The sequence below is a fragment of the Nestor notabilis genome, unplaced genomic scaffold (genome assembly GCF_000696875.1).
Source record: "Nestor notabilis isolate BGI_N333 unplaced genomic scaffold, ASM69687v1 scaffold28029, whole genome shotgun sequence".
NCBI lineage: Eukaryota > Metazoa > Chordata > Aves > Psittaciformes > Psittacidae > Nestor > Nestor notabilis.
Window position 1 is genome coordinate 1 of NW_009943645.1, and position 17,356 is coordinate 17,356.

The window sequence follows — 17,356 nt, forward strand, 5'->3', positions numbered from 1 at the left end:
GGCTGGGCTTGAACCACAACAGCCACTAAGAGCCTGTTGCCTTTAATCTTTTGGAAAATTTGTACCTGAGCTTCACAGCAAGGGTCATGCTTGAACCATGACTTTTTAGCAAGCACTTAACAATCATAGAATAATCACTTGCCTGGTACACTTGGATACTCTGGGGCATTTTGGTTTTGAAATCTTGTAGGACGCTCCTATATTCCATGGGTATGCCAGGAGAGTGGTAAGGATCCTGAAAAGGAAGTGAACGACTATTAAAACTCACATTTTGAACACTCAGATTAAAAAAGCTACCAAACAAAATCACTAAATACAAACTCTTCATATAAGACATTCCTTCGAGACTCTCACAAGCTAGACAGGCTCTGAAATAACCATTTTAAAACAATGTAGAATTTTGAGATTTCACTAATTAATATTTGAAACTATACTGGATTCAACAAATATGCTTGTTTAAAGTAAGCAACATAAAGCAGGGATAGTCAGAAGAGCTTTATTCTGGGGTCTGATCAAAACTGGCACTGAGCCACTCCTGCTAAATTACCTAGGAAAGAGCTCAAGGTAACTCAGAAGAAAAAGGCAAAAGGGATATTTTTCCTCATAAGAACAGATTTAAGACAAAAATAAGTAAATTACACCTAGAATGTATCAGGAAGTGGAATTTTAGAGCCCTCCTCTGCCAGTCAACAACTCATACAAGAAGGAGGGTTGGTTTAACACCTGCAGTTGCATTCCGAAGCTTTTATTTCTGTTCTGCCTATTTATGACTTGAAGTACAGCCAGATGGAGTAAGATCTTATGTATGTTTTCTTTGGGCCTGGAGCTCGATACTGATATATTGCTGCATTAACATTGCTCAATTTTTTCAAAGCCTCATGTCCAAGGTAGAGATACCTGAGCACCTAAAAGTTAAATGAGCATCTCTCCATCAATCTTTCTGGGAGTTAAGCATTTACATTCTTCCATAGATCTGAACCCCAATATGCTATGTATTTAGCGTATTGTACAAACTGCAAGCACCAACAAGTAGAATAAACCCCTTTCATTTGCTTGCACAAAAGCAGACATGGAGAACTAATTTACCATTGTCTTTAATGACTGCAGTACTTCCAGGAAAAATCTGTAGAAGAAACTGACTATCAGAGTTTTCTTATAGTCTACTTTTTCACCACTGGCTGAGCCTGGAACAGCAATTTCTTTAAGAATTAGTCTGCAAGCTTCATCCAACATTTGTTCATTCCAGTGTCTGTCAGGAAGAATAATAGATACAATCAGACCAGGACTCAAAAAAATAACTACAAATTGCAGTAATACATTTGTACCATGAACCACATGCATAATCCTTCTCACACTGAAGCCAAAATATTGATTTCAATAATGGTCTGCAATTTTAAGTGTAGGTCAATAATCCCCACTGAAGTGAGGTCCCTTAAGTCTATGGAATTGAGTGCCATGCCAATGTTTTTATAATAAATAAATAAAACCTATTACAGCTTTAAAGCCGATTTAACAGTCTCACTATTATGCAGATCCTGTCCTATATTTGAAGACAAGTGGATAATGATAGTGACACAAACTATAGAGGCTTTCAAAGGATCTGATTAGTGATGGATAGTTGCAACATTTTCTGAACAGCTTGAAGTAGCTCCACACAGTTAATTTTCCACACAATCCTGGATATCAAAATATACATCTGTTAGAATAAATTTAATCATGTAGAGCAGCAAAAAATAATGAGCACTTCAAGTACTGAAACAGTTGCACATTAATGGTAAAACAGTCCAGCAGGGCTCTGTTTAGATAAACGGTTTTATACTGCTTGAATTATTTGTAATTTTTTTCCTCCAGCGTTTGGAAAGATGCTGCAAACTGGGAAGGAATGTCAGGGATTAAGTACAGAGATTATTATGATCTTGTGGATGCAGAGATATTGAAAAGGTTAAGGTTTGACTTGTGCTCCTAAATTTACTGGGCACATGCGAAGTTCTCAAACATTTTATCTATTGGAGCCAAACGGAAGGACTAAATAACACTGATACCAGGGGATTATCAAGCCTACAGGAAGCAGCATCATTTACCACTGCTTGGGTTCAGGTGCACAACCGACTAGGTATACCTCATCCACCTATCTCACAGCTCATGTCCCATACCTCTGAATACTTCAGCGTGGAGTTGCACCCATGTGCAGACTCCAAAGAGTAACCATTTTGAAAAGTCATTATTAAGGTTTGAACAGATCATTGAGGCAAGAGAAATCCTTCATGCTCTAAAGAAGTACACCCAAGCTCTCAAAGTCTCTTTATTCAGAGATACAGAGAAGGCAGAGAAATTGTACCTTCCAGTAAGGGCCGAACAGGTTTGTTTCGCAGAGACCGTGGTTGAAGCAACACCTCCATAGAAAATGCTTAAATCCTTTATTACATCTGTACCTTCTTCAAAAAGGACTCTCATCCCAGCATTGGTTATTGCGAGAGCATTTTCCCGTCTTGGTGCTTGTCGAAATGCACAGACATACTCCCCCTAAGCAGGATCAGACAGAACTGCAGATATGTAAATATCTGACAGTAAAATTTGTTCTTGTACTAAGTGAAGCAAGAGAATAAAACTGAAGAGCACAAATTGAACTTCCTGAGCATTCAAGATGATGCACATCCTTCTCTTCACCTTTCAGCATCTTTACCATCTTTGATTTTCTAGCAGCCCATATCAATCCTCCATCATCTATACAGTTCACATGACCTAGACTTCTTCATGGTAGATAGCTGGAAGATAGGGATCTTATGGAGTGGAGATGCATTTATAACAGGACCAAAAGCTTAGAGGCTTCAAAGTACTGCCAAACTTCAGGACTCAGATAACATGATCCATAATTCTAAGATCCTGTTACTTGGTTCAGCAACATTTATGGAAGGACCATGCACATGTCCAATATTACCTCATTTTAAGAAAAATCCTCAAGAGATGACAACTGTACAGCTGCTTGATGCCAACCATATCACAGATAAGCAGCCTGCTTTGGTTAGGATTATGGCAGCTTGTCCAAGATCCCTTTCTGCAGGGGGTCTAGACAATTGATATTGCCCTCATCGTTTTAGGGTAAACTTCTGCCTGAGTATCACTCTTTATATATCACCAGCTACCTGCTAAATTGTGTACTTTGGCTAAAACTGGGAAATAGTATGGCACTGACAGGGTCAAATGAAGGGAATTCAGAAAATGAGTAGCAATAGTGTTAATTTAAACACAAGGATTATGCCCCCTCATCTGCTCTTTATTTAATAGTCTTTAACTGCACAAAGCAAACCTAAACAAACAAGTAACTTACCCTCCTAGAACAAGGAATATGGACAGAGACTAAGATCTCTTCTGGTGTAATGGTATTATTGCCAAATCCTTCTCCAAAAATATCACTCAAAAGAATCTGTCGCTTTTTTCCTAAAAAAAAATAAAAAAAAAAAAATAAAAAAAAAAAAATCCCAATGCAGAAACCTTTGTACAATCGTGCAGGCAAGAAATACCTGCAGCCGTCCTGAGTGGGTAATAACTACAGTGTTTTCCTAACACATTATTAGTGGCATGCTCTATAAATACAAATGAGTGCTCCATCTTCCACAGTGTCATCACACTGGAGTCCTCAGAAACAGCCCAGAGATCAATCCTCATTCTATAATCCTCCCGATACTGCCACAGTGATCCCATCCCCACTCCTGTTAATCTGTTCCAAATCTCCTCGCTGCTGCCATTGTTACGTTTCTTTCTAAAACATAAATAATTAGGAAGAAAACCAAATGGGAGTGAACTGCTGCAAGTTGAAAAACAAATACAATTTTTGTGTTTGTGGGGTTGTGTGTTTGTTTTCATTGTTCAGAGATTTTGAACATTTCTAGGACTCCAGAAGAGAATAAACACTATTGCCTTTTCCTTTCTCTTTGTGGTAGATTATTCTAAAAGTGATCATGTTTGATATTCTATGATATGTGCTATTAAAGATGGAATTTTCAAAAATAAAAAGGACAAAATTCTGCAAAGAACCTGAATCTGTAAAAGCCATTTGAACACTTAAACTTCATCTATGCTCTGTCAGGTTTGCCAGTATCACTCAGCTAAGCTAGCAAGCCTTCTGGAAATGCAGTATTTTAATACATACAACTGATGCTATTAATTGGCCCAAAGAGTTTCGATGGTAGAACTGCAACTGTACTAGTAACACCATTGCAAGTAGCACCATTGTTCTGCAAGAACAGGAACTGTGAGAATGAAGACCTTAGGCCCACTGTAGGAGAGGATCAGGTTCGAGACCACCTTAAGAACCTGAACGTGTCCAAGTCTATGGGACCTGATGAAATCCATCCACAGGTCCTGAAGGAGCTGGTGAATGAAGTTGCTCGGCCACTGTCCATCATATTTGAGAGGTCATGGCAGTCAGGTGAAGTTCCAGACGACTGGAAGAAGGGAAATGTAGCCCCCATTTTCAAGAAGGGGAAGGTGGAAGACCCAGGGAACTACAGACCAGTCAGTCTCACCTCTGTGCCTGGCAAAATCTTGGAGCAGATTCTCCTGGAAAGAATGCTGAGGCACATGAAAAACAGCGAGGTGGTTGGTGACAGCCAACCCTAACTATACTATGATTCTATGATTCTATGATCATTGTACAGCAAATTCACAGTGATTCACCAGTGTGGAATTTAACCATGTGTTTGACAGATGAAGTCAAAGTGTATTGTTTGCTAGTCTTCCGTGTTCTTTATACTTTTCACATGCTGCCTAAGGGGTTTGATGCATTTTTAAGTAAATGATTTCTTATTAACTAGACACTATTTATCTTGCAGTGGCCCTGACCTATCACAAGACTTTCTATAACATGATAATCTTCTGTGTGATTTTTAAAAGGTTCATATATTAAAATACTCCCATCACATTCAATGAACATTGTTGATCACATTCATGAACAATGAACTTTACAGCAAGGTTATTTTCATGTTTTTCATGTGATGATGACACTGTAACCTGTTCATCCTAGGATATAATTTAGCATTAAAATTGCATTTCTCAGATATAACTAGTGTGATAGCAAAACTTCAGTAAAGGAATTTTATTTTGCTAAAATCTATATCTGAAAAATAGCAGTGTTAAGAATAGCAGCACTGGTGTTTCTGGATTTTTGCCTTTGCAGTTCAATCCACAGTGTTCTTGGTTTACATACATAAAGATTATTGCATAATCCCACCTGTGACTGGGCAATAATGCACCCCACGAAGGTGCATTTTCTCTTACACTGTGATCTAAGATAAATAGTAAAAACTAATAGTGCTTCTGCAACCTCCTTTCGTTGAACAATCCACTTTTCCTATGTTTCACTGACTACTGTTTGGTAAAAACAACCTGACAGGTGTTTTTCCTCTCAATGTCAAACTATGAAGGAAGAATGCATAGAAATCACACAGCATAAGTTTTTAAGTATCTGTTCCAATAAATCCTGGCTCAGAAACAACCCCTTAAAGAACATGTATTTCAGGGAATTAGGTGGTCTGAAATGGCAACATCCACTCTGTCTGGACCAAACGCAAAAAGGACACAAGCCATCCAGAAGAGAGAGCATGCAATTCTAGGCCACCAGATAGCTTCTGTTTAGTAAAAATTTTCATCAACCTTCCAATGGTACGGTAGAGTACAAGAAAAGGAAAGAATCAGGGAGAGAGGAGTATATATACAGCAATGAAAGGGAACTCTGGAAATGAGCACAGAAAAAAGTGCTTGACTAGAAGAAACTCCTGTATCAGAAGTACCTGTGAGGAACAAGAAGCCAGAGATCTTCTCAGGGCCAGGGGGTGATTTTAAACCAGTGGCATAGGATCAATTACAGGAAAAAAAACCAAAATGAGGGAGTGAGGTGGTAATACACAGCTACTCAAATTGTGAGGTTTCAAAGAGCGCTTGCAGTAGTAGTTCACTGCCTACAGAAGTACATATGATCTGGTTGGTCTGAATGCCGACCCTTGACATGAGAAGCTTTGACATGTCCTACTTTTGCAAACTGCTGCTCTTAGAGATGAGAGTGGGAAAAGGGTTCCTTAACAAATTCCCACCTGTTGTTATTTCCTCTCTACCCCGTAAAATAGGATCCTGTACCTCTGGCACTACTACAGAGACAGGCTATGTCCTCTTACCTCTTGAAGCCAGATTGAGCATACAATTGCTGGCTGCCAGAACCGGATTCAAGTCTGAGCTTGATTTTCTACTTACGATGTTTCCACCTAATGACTTGAAAAAAAGAAGTTTATGTAACCTTTCTCCATCACCTTCATATTTTTATGTTAAGTAACAATATAACATGTGGACAATATATAAATTTATACATACTGAAGCTCAAAAGATGTATCGATAGAAAATTCACTGCTATCAAGAGAAATAAAAATGCAAGTTTTCACATTTGTTACAAACATTACTGCAAGTAACACACAACATACAGCAACGTTTCTTATCTGTTCTCCGCCCAGAGTCCTTAGCTGTTGAAAGACAGCACAAAAAACCTTTGTCTTCTCTTCAGGGAACTCTGAGATCGCATTTGTCAAAACATCTTTCACTACAGAGAGGCTGCAGGCAGCTCCCAGAGTTAAACCTGTAAGCAAAAGATTATGAAAGTGTGATGTACACATTGTTTTATTGCCTAAGTTTTAAACTATGTTCTGGTCTGTTCCAGAAGACTAGAGGGTGGACTGCTCATGTAGAACACAGATAGATATAAGGGGAGAGGCATTTGCATGTTACAGGGACTGTGACCTTTCGTTTCAGGAGACTGAAGGTAACATTTCATAAAATGATGAAATTAAGCTTATAGCTCACCACTTCTACTGTAAGGGAAATCCCTTCTCTGCTTCCAGCTGCCCATTGTAAATGCTTATCTTGCACCAACTTTGAGTAAATGTTTAGGTGACAATTCACCCAAAGGTGAGTCAGCTTCAAAATGCTTTCAACAGGCTCTTCCTATTTTTAAACCTGATTTTCATCATCATGTGATCTTACTTTGCATAGGTACATTCTAGATAGCCTCCTACGGTATGGGTTGGTAGATTATGCAAAAAAACCCGAAAGAGTCCTAACACTGAATACTGTATTCTTTTTCCCACTAGAAAGACAACTGATAACTATACACATTTATTTGAGTAGTTATGTATTTTTTAAGTTTATTCTTTCAAAAAATATCAATACTGTAAAAGATAAACAGCACCATTCTATTCAAAATTATTAATACATTTCACGTAATGTACGAATTTTTGAATGAACACTGGAATTCAATAAAAACTGTAAATCAAAAGATAATTTTAAATGGCTTTTTATTAATCAAGTAAAGCAATACTAAATTTTGTATATTTAGAAGAAAAATACAATCACAACATGTTTTGCATTTAAATCCAATTAAAGAGAATAAATACCACTTCTGGCTGACAAACTAAATTATGTATCTCTCATTTTAGAACTAGTAAGTCTCACCTTCTCATAACTAGGTTTTATTTATAGATTTAAGACCCCACTAAACATTCTCCCTGCTTCTTTCCAATTCCTAACTACTTTTCAGCTAAGAACAAACTAGTCATTGACTAGACCTGCATGACAGGTCTGAAATTAAAAAGATACTCTACATGTAATGACAGACCTGTCAAATGTACTTTACCACTTCAAAAAAGTGGATTCGGGCATATAGGAAGTAATTTTCATCAGATAAAAAGATTCACTTTCCTTAAAATTTTGGCAGTAAACTTCCACAATATAATTTATATTTTATTAATTTAGGCTATTCAAATCCATTTCTAGTTGTTATTTCTGATTTCAATAGAATTTATTTATATAGAAACTAAAACCTACCGTAACTTTAACTAAAAAAAAAAATAAATTTGTGCTTCTCAAATATATAAATGGAGGTATAAAGTTTTTAGTCTACAATAATCAATGCTGTTATGAGTGAGAATAAGATCAGCTATGCCAGTTTAATCACAGCCTTTTTTCTAATGCAGACAAGCACGCAACATTACTAACTCTCTCTGTTGTTGTTTCTCTGCTATATAGCACGGAATGGTACAGAGATCACAAAGCAAATATTGCATGACCTAGTACCAGAACCAGTACTACCAGAATAACTGCCCTTCCACTATCACAACTATAGGGCCCCAAGATAATATTGCTGGTCAGTACTGCACTGTGTCATGCACTGTATCATGCACTGGGACAGTGGCCACAGCCATGCTGATGTGGGAAAGAAGCAAGCATGCTTAGGAATGAGTTGCACAGTGCTTCACGTTTTTGGCACTCTGTAATGGCTCAGTGTGCCTTACTGCAGAAGAATCTCCTACATCTGAACAAAGTGAAGTCTACTGACCGTCTTCTGTGCATTTCACCACATTCAGATCCGGGATCCTTGCAGGAGCAATAACAACTGGATGGAACACACCTCTGAATTTCATCTCGGGTCCTGCCAGATAGGAATAAGACTTAGACAGAAGACATTTTCCATAATGACAACTCCAACTTAAGTCAAGAGTGAGCTTAAGGATGGAAATGTAAAAATAGTTATAAATGTAGCCCCATGCCTCCCATGCACACTGGAATCATGGCAACAAGAGCCATTCTGGCTGTATACGTACCCACACCAGTGTTCCCAACCACAACAGGTGCTTTGGGGTGGGCAACTTTCAAATCCAGTAATTCATCTAAGTTTACAGGAGAAATCCATGTCATACGCTCGCCATGAAAAAAGAGAGTTCTTTTTGGTTGATTTTCAGCCATTCTCTGATGGGGAAATATGGTAGATTTAAATATTTAAGACCTGTAGTTAGGTGCAAGGTCCAATAGACACCAGACTTCAAGTCAACGAAGTTGTTGATCATTGGCAGTTCTACTTAATCCTTCAAAATTGGACTGAAATGGGACTGTTATGCTGACTCTTTACACAGTGGTGAATTTCAAAACTACATGGGTGAAATGACTTCAATTAATTACAGTGGGCTAATAAACCAGATAGATTGATAATATAAATAGCCCCCAAGCAAAAACGTAGGAATAGATCCTGCAATTGCTGAAATTATTATAAAAGTGGTAAAAAAATTCTGAGGGACGTGTTTGCACACTTAGCTTGCTTGGAGGTCACCAATGACACTGGAAGCAGCACCCCTTTCTAGAGTAAGCATTCATGTGGATGCCTCTGGCTGTTCTAGCACTGTTCACTGATCATATGGAAATAGCTTGTGAACTGGTGGTGGTACAAACACATAGTCAAGAACCCCTGTCCCACAGTTAATCAACCTTTCTCTGTAAGCTGCCAGCTACTTACAGAGAATTTGACTTTCAATCTACAGACTGACAATAACGTAAAGCAAATAGCTTTAGTTTTTTCTAGGGCAAATACTGTTGTCAATAATTATGGGTGCCTGACACTTCCCATTCCAGTGCCCTTGTTTCAGCTGGTTATACCTTTGTCATACTTTAATCACTGGGGTTAAACACTCTCCAGTCTGGGTGGCTACCTGAGGCTGACATTTTGACAGAAAAGACAAAAAACCTATTAAGCCACAAAATAGGGAAAATGCTTTCTTTTTTTGCCAATGTTAAAACATGTTTGACATTCAGTTTGCTGAGAAGCATTTGTTATTTTCAGATGCTGCACTGAAAACCCAGTTTAGGTTACTTCCTTGACTTCTCACCTAATACCCAACTTTGCAACTGCATTTTCCCAATATGATTATTTTTTTAACATGAATATTCAGTAAGATCACTGAGGAAAACAAAAGAAAGAATATAATTTTGGATTTATATTAAAGTGCTGTGACATTTCTTCTGATGAAGTCCTGCTAAACAGGACTTCAGAAGAGTTCTGAACTATGGACTACTAAGGAAAAGACAGAGTTAAAAAATAGTTTATAAGCAGCAGAAATTACCATTAGTTCGGGAGGAAATATAAGCTCCTGGGTGGGATCTAAAGGCTGGAATTCATCTGTTGAAAACAGCCTGGTGGAAACCTTAAAAAGAAAGAAAACAAGCAAAGGCAAAGAATTTGCTCTCACCATTAATTCCATAAATTAAAAGTAAGGCAACCCCAAAATCAAACCATGATGATCCCACTGAAGTCAGAAGAAAATTATTCATTCCATTATTATTTGGATTTGGTGCTAAATTAACATGCACCATTTGGAGCTGCTGAGGTGAAGGAAGTGTTCATAACAGTTTCTCCAAATTCACTCCTAACACAAATGACAGTGTAGAGGCAAGCAACTGAAAGACTAAGTACGAAAAACTGAGAACAAAGTCAAACATTCGTATGGGTAAGAGGTTTCATGTAAAATTACAATCATAACTCTGTTTCTTAAGAGTGAATCAGTTACTCAGACTCAAGCCAGCAGTTAGATTCCTAAGAAATCAGTGCTTACGTTCAGATCATCAGTGATCACTGAATTAAGACAATTTCACATATGGTCTGATTTCTTGCATAACATGATGATCCTTGTATGGGATCTCATCATAGGTGAGATTAATGATATTCCTGAACTTGAAGAGCTGCTCAAATCTCAGCTCTGGAGATCCAATCTATTTTATACCAACTATCTGCCACATTGTCACCACCTCATACAAATATACATAGAGAATCCTTAATTTTTAGAAATATGTCCAAATTTCTTGTGAGGAATAATATAGTATCTTATTTTACAACTAGTATTATGTGAACAACACGGAGGATTAAAATGACAGACTATACTGCATTTACTTTAATTACAAGAAAAAAGCCAAGCAGTATTCTTTCTCTTAAGTTTTATACGTAAATAAGACAGGTAAAACCCTACCTCCTCTTCCTTGTCAAACAAATCATCTTCCTGATCAGAGCAACACTTTCCATTTGCTTCCCTTTGACAACAAACGGATTCCTAAAGTAGGAATATTCCATTAGTGAAACACTGCCCAGAGGTCAATTAGTTAAAGTCTGCTTAAGCCAGTAAGAGTGTCTATTTCAGTAAAATTCTAGATGAAGTTTAATAATAAGCTAAATTGGAAGGATTGTGTTTTAAAGAAGTGATATTCAAAAACAACTTCAAATCATCAGATGTTGAAGTCCTTAATACAAAATAATTCATACTATGTGAAATGCAGTTGACCTTGTGAGAGCACACATAGACAGCCTATATTAATTCTTTTACCCATTGTTCACTCTCTCACCTTTCACTGCAGGTTTCTGAAATGTTGCATTACATGATAAATTACTAAGAACATTAATGCAAATTCTGCTTTTATTTATGCCAGTACTGAACCACAGTAAAACACACACAGTTATTTCAGATTACTCTTCATAACCTAGGTTAGACACCAAGTTCATTTGTGTTAATCTATTTTTATAATGTGTTAGGCCACTATACACCTTACTCAAATCTACATCTCTTGACAGAAGAAAGAGATGATCTTAATGAAAATCTTGATGGTTTGTATACAGGTATGCACTAATGGGCACAATCCATTATTCCTATCATCACTACTGTTTACCTTACAGAAGGTTTTACAGGCATCTAGGATTGGCCTATATCCAGTACAGCGACACAAGTTTCCTGAAGAAAAAAAAGGAAATCAGTAAGAAAAAGCTTTGTTCTAAAGCACGTGGCTTTAAAATGTCTCTATATGAGGTTTGTTATTTTGAAGCTTAAAGAGAAGTGTTAGGTCTCCAAAAGATAAAAAAGATCAGTGTCACAAGACTTGGGATCCTGCAGCTCCTGAGTTAAAAAGCTATTGTTTCAAGGTGAGTATGACATACTTGATAGTTGCACTGGAGGGAAGGCCAACTACAGCTTAATATGCAGGAGAGTAAGAAATTATATAATATTCTTCACCCACTCAAAATGTTTTCCTCCTTCCCCTTGACTTACTTCTAATAGTGAAGGAAGTTAGCATGATACCTCCATCTAAGTTCACTTCATAATAACAGGAAACGCTTTTGGCTCCACTCTTACTCTAGAGAACAGATGACAGAAGGCTATTTTACCTGCAATCTGCAATAAATGCTCACTCCCTTAGTGAAGATGGTCAGCATCTCTCTGTCTTATTTGACTTTTATTCCTTCCACAAAGGGGTTCTCCTATGAGGTTTATGACATTCTAACTCCAAATGTAATGGGATCTCAAGAGATGTTCAGGTGCAACTATTTTTCCAATATGACAGAATTTTTGCACATCTAATTTAAAGCACTTCAAAAGACACATATGGGGATGTTCTGAATGCCCCTGAAATGATCCACAGCTCCATGCTTCATTTTCCTGAAGAAGGACAAGGAATACAAATACTGTATCCAGTAGGAACTCTACTGGGAAGCACTATTTGTGTGAAGTGCATATATATACATGCACATGTACTGACACAGACATGTACTCAAAGTATCTGAAGAAAATGGTTCAAGGACATATCTACAAATTAAAAAGTGGCAATATTTACCAGCCAGAGATGCAATCATCTGTTCTGGAGTTGGTTCTGGGTGGTTTCTTAGCAAAGTGTATATGGACATCACCATTCCAGGGGAGCAGAAACCACACTGGGAGCCATGGCACTTGGCAAGCCTTTCCTGAAATGAAACACCATAAATAGCATTCCTTCCAGTGTACATCACCAGTCTAATGAACTCCTAAATGGGAAACACCAAATCAAATGTGGTCTTTGTAGTAAATCAGACTTTTAAAGTAAAACAATTTATGCTATCTCAAATAAGGATTATTTATTTGGGTGTGATGCCCAGGCACATCTCACTGAGGAAGCTAATTAAACTTCAGTAGATTTCTATGTTTTTTGCCTTCATACTAAAACAGCAGCTGAAGGGACATTGTCCAAAATGTGCCATTAGCCCAAACAGAGCACAAGCCCGATCCACCCCAACAACTCTTACATACTATTTGATCAGGCTTGATCAAGCAAAATCCATCATAAGCCATACCTCATCAGCCTTGATCAACCATCAGAAACTTCTGTTGTCATCTGTTATCATTTAGCAGTGAGAATAATCATCATCTGAAATTCCCATGCCCTAAAACCACTGCCACTCAAGCCAGCTCATACAAAGGAAGGAATCAATAATCCCCTTACACAGCGATACTCTCACCTGAACTGGGTGAACCCTGGTTTTTGTACTTCCAACACCTTCCACTGTGGTCACTGCTGCACCATACAAGCAGCAAATGGGAAGCAAACATGCGTTTGCTGAGTAATGTCTTTGGAACATAAAGGAGAATAAGTAACAATATAATTTTATTATACTAAAGATGCATGAATATTTTGCAGTCAATGAAGACATAATGCTTACAAGCAGTCATTATCATCACTTGGGATGAGAAGAGAATAAGCTTTATAGACAGGATTACTTACTAGCTGTGTCTCTTGTCCCCAGTATAAAACTCACATCTATTAGGACAGTTCTGTAGAATTTACATTTTCCTTAATATTTCAGTCTTTTCTAATTGCCCTCTTGTCTCTCCTGCTTACAAGCAACTTGCAAGTGCATTTTGGAGGAGAAAATGAAGGGAAGGTTGGTGTAGTAAAGAATTACTGCTGCAAATTTATAAATAATACTTCTGACTCAAAGGAAATTTTAAGGTAAAATAAACAGAATTCTGAATAGGAACAATATACCAAAAATGAAAATTCTTGAAAGCTTTTCAGCATCAGCAATAGAATGTTTCGGCTTACTAAAATTAAAATGTTTCGGCTTACTAAAATTAAAATGTTTCAAGTATCATTCTGACTGCTTCAATTCCAACTCTTAGAATAAATGTAAACATTTTCATTTGCATTGCATTCCAATATAATGCAATTGCCAAAAGGAACAACTAGAACATTTTGACTTTTTCCCCACCTAAAAAAACATTAACCTGACAATGACATGTTACTATTTAACTATTTGACTGGTGTTTTCTCAATTTAAAATAATTTTTTCCAGTTTTTAGTTAATGAAACTCTGAGTTTCAGTATCAAAGTCCTTTCTGTGGGTAGGCAGGAAGAAGCGAGTTCAGTATTAAAAGGTCTGGTAAGATTCAAACTTCTGCCTGCCCTGTCTTCTTATCAGTCATATGACACTGCTGGTTTTGTGGGACAGAGTTAACTTTCTTCATAGTAGCCAGTATGGGTCTATGTTTTGGATTTGTGACAGAAACTGAGCTGATAAGACAAAGATGTTTCCGTTACTGCTGAGCAGTGCTTTCAGAGAGTCAAGGTCTTTTCTGCTTCTCACCCCACACCATCAGCAAGCAGGCTGGGGGGAGCACAAAGAGCTGGGAGGGGACACAGCTCAGTGTATAAAGCTGGGAGGAGGAGAAGGAAGTGGGGGGAGTTTGGGGTGATGGTGTCTGTCTTCCCAAGGAACTGCTACATGTGATGGAGCCCTGCTTTCCTGGAGATGGCTGAACACCTGCTGGACCACGGGAAGTGGTGAATTAATGCCTTGTTTTGCTCTGCTTGTGCACACAGCTTTTGCTTCACCCATTAAACTGTCTTTGTCTCAACCCGGGAGTTTTCTCACTTTCACTCTTCCTAAACATTCCCCTCTCCCAGCAAGGGGAAGTGAGCGAGTGGCTCTGTGGGGCCTAGCTGCCAGCTGGGGTTAAACCATGAACCAGAGCTGCAGGTAGAAGCCACATTCTAGCCATCAATAAAAAGGGTGTTAAATATATGTCCCCTGAAAAGAAAACTCCTCACAGGAGGTATCAGCATATATGAGCAAATTAAGCCCTTGATAATGATGTACTAGCAAATTTCCAACATAGCTGAATCAACAATATTTTTTACAGCATTCTCTTTCCGATCAAAGTGACCTGTTGGATTTTTTCACTATTAAGTACAGATTCTACACATTTATTTATACAGTTTCGTATCTGGAAGTAGTATCTACAGCCATAAAACTGTGTGGATTTCCAAACTCTCTGTTAAGGATACTGTATCTTCTTTGAAGCTGGCTCGTAAGTTGATATCATCACCGTGCAGGCACCACAGCCACCTCCTCCACAGCCATACTTAGTTCCTGTAAGATGGACTGAAAATGCTGTCATTAGGGAAAAAAAATATAAATGAGGTTGCATTCTGATCTTTATTCTGCACAAAAGCTTGAGGCCATGTTTTTCCTGAACCACAAAGGAACATAGAATTGGTTTGGTATGATAGCCTATGGATCAGATTCCTTTCTATGTTGGATTAAAATTTTTCGTGAAAATAAGATTGAAGCTAAGGAATGACAGGACCAAAATCCTGCTCTCAAGAAAACAGAAAACTGGATTTCAACTTCTTTTGGAAGAGGAGTAAGTTGGGACAGAAAGAAGAAGTAAAAAAAGTTTTCCAAATGAATATATGAAAGAAACATGTAATAGGCAAAATAGCTATATACCTGATGTTCCAGTGGAACACTGAAATCAGTATCTCTTTTTTTCCCCAGAAGGCCCATTTATAGTCAGGATATTAACCTTGCCTCTGATATGAAAAAATCACACTTATGAGAGAAGCACTCATTTCTATAAATCTGGAACACTGGCCAATCTGAAGCTGTGAACTGACAAACAGCTAATTTGATGTTCTACAGCCACCAAAAGGAAGATACCTTACTCCCTATTTCTTCTGTCCTTCCTCTTGCCAACATTACCTCCTCCAAAAACCAAGACCTCCAAGTCTTTTTCTCACCAATCCCTTCTAACTAATGATGAACTGACTAATTAGCAACTGAGACCCTAATCCAGCTGAAAGAGGGACTTCTACAGAGCTCCCATCAAGCTGCACGTATACCAGCCAAAAGGTTCTTAGGTTTCTTTGTGGGGGGAAGAAGAACACACATACGCATCATGCCTGATGGCCTAACTTTGTTTAGGAAACAAGGCTAAAAATACAGCAGCCCAAGGAAGAGTATTTGGCTTAAGAAAGACACAACATTTAATATGGTTGTTTTATCTTAAGAGAGTCACAACTTCCTTAATCTGGAAAATCACCTTTTCATTATAATTGCTGAGAATTTCGTTCTAGTAAGGCTTTCAAATGAGTGATTTATTTGAAGTGACTTTCAAATAAGGGAACAGACAAGAAAAGGATACGTCTCCTTCGCAGGTAAGATAACAGCATTTGTTCAGGATCAGCATTTTTCTCTATTACCTGCAGTAAGAAATGAAAAACAAAGTTTAACAAAGAAACCAAGGATTTTCAAAATACAGGGCACAGACTATATTCCCACAAAGCCAGAGAAGAATCCTCCTCTAGTTACCTCTGATAGAACTAGACTTAATTGCAAAGACCACAGGAGAGTTTAGGCTCGCCCTGGAAATTCCTTCCCAGACAGATACGTTTCCAGGAAAGAAGTGCCAGGGCACCTCGCAACTACTAAAAGTTAAGTGCTGTTCAGCGAAAGGTCATACTGAGGCCACACTAAAAGTAAAAACGCAGGAGAATGTTGCTACAATAGAGGCAGCATAGCATAAAGAATGTTTTGCAGACTTTCAGAGTGTCCCTGACACTCTGGGATGAACACCACAGAAGCCTGCAAGACTATTAGCAAGGATGCAGTTTTCGTCTAGCTTTATTTATATAAACTTTCACTTGCCATAACAGACTAACAACAGACAGCAACAGAAATGCCAACATTCTTGACTGAGTACAGTATTTCTTATTCCGTTGCTTAGAATCAGCTAGTCCAGTTATACTGAATCAACAGCCAGTTTAACTCTTGCAATATTATCTTTGGCCAGTATGTTGGCCAATCACGCATATTCTGGCTCCTGAGTCTTGCTTTCTGTTGTGCCTCTGAATCTGATACCATCTGATACTCCTTCTCCAATGCCATTGAAGATGAGAAGCCAGACATGCACACATGAAAACCTAGTTTGCTTGCCAGCCAAATTTGATACCCAGCTGAAATTTTATTTCCTTTTGACATGTTTTTTCCCCCAAATGCAGCAGAGCTAGCTAAAACAGGATGTTGTAATCGCGTTTGTCCTCTTCTGCTGCTTCTACCCTTCTAACAGGACCTGCTGTACGCAGAAGAGCATTGCCTAACTACAGTAATATGTGTGGTCTAATTCGCTTCTTACCAGCAAGGAGATGGGAAGGACTGCTTCCGGAAACTTGCGTGAGCATTCAGTTAAGTCTGAGGAAACCAAATCTGGGGTGACTCCTGGAAGCAGCAGCCCTTTCTCTGCACTTTCCGAGCAACACTTACCTTCCTCCCATTCACATAGAAAATCAGGTCATCGGCACCCACTCCTTGCAGAGACATTGCACGTCTGACCCGGACCCGGACCCGGACCCAGTCGCATCTAGAATGGTCGCAGCAGGCGGGGCCAGGGCCGCGGGGGGCGGGAGCGGGGCGGTG

General features: G+C 38.4%; 1 protein-coding gene across 1 annotated transcript; it reads right to left on the minus strand.

Moving 5' to 3' along the window:
- Nucleotides 1-65: 65 nt before the first annotated feature.
- LOC104411591 (aldehyde oxidase 1-like) lies at nt 66-17,260 on the minus strand (the record flags this gene model as incomplete). The annotated part of the gene is made up of 16 exons (XM_010022044.1): nt 17,204-17,260; nt 16,086-16,143; nt 14,947-15,043; nt 13,121-13,229; nt 12,463-12,589; nt 11,524-11,585; nt 10,833-10,913; nt 9,933-10,013; nt 8,643-8,787; nt 8,378-8,470; nt 6,471-6,622; nt 6,171-6,264; nt 3,329-3,438; nt 2,339-2,523; nt 1,087-1,249; nt 66-235 (listed from the first exon to the last, which is right to left on the minus strand). Coding segments are annotated over exons 1-16 (1,784 nt in total), but the record flags the coding sequence as incomplete, so codon positions are not given.
- Nucleotides 17,261-17,356: the final 96 nt, after the last annotated feature.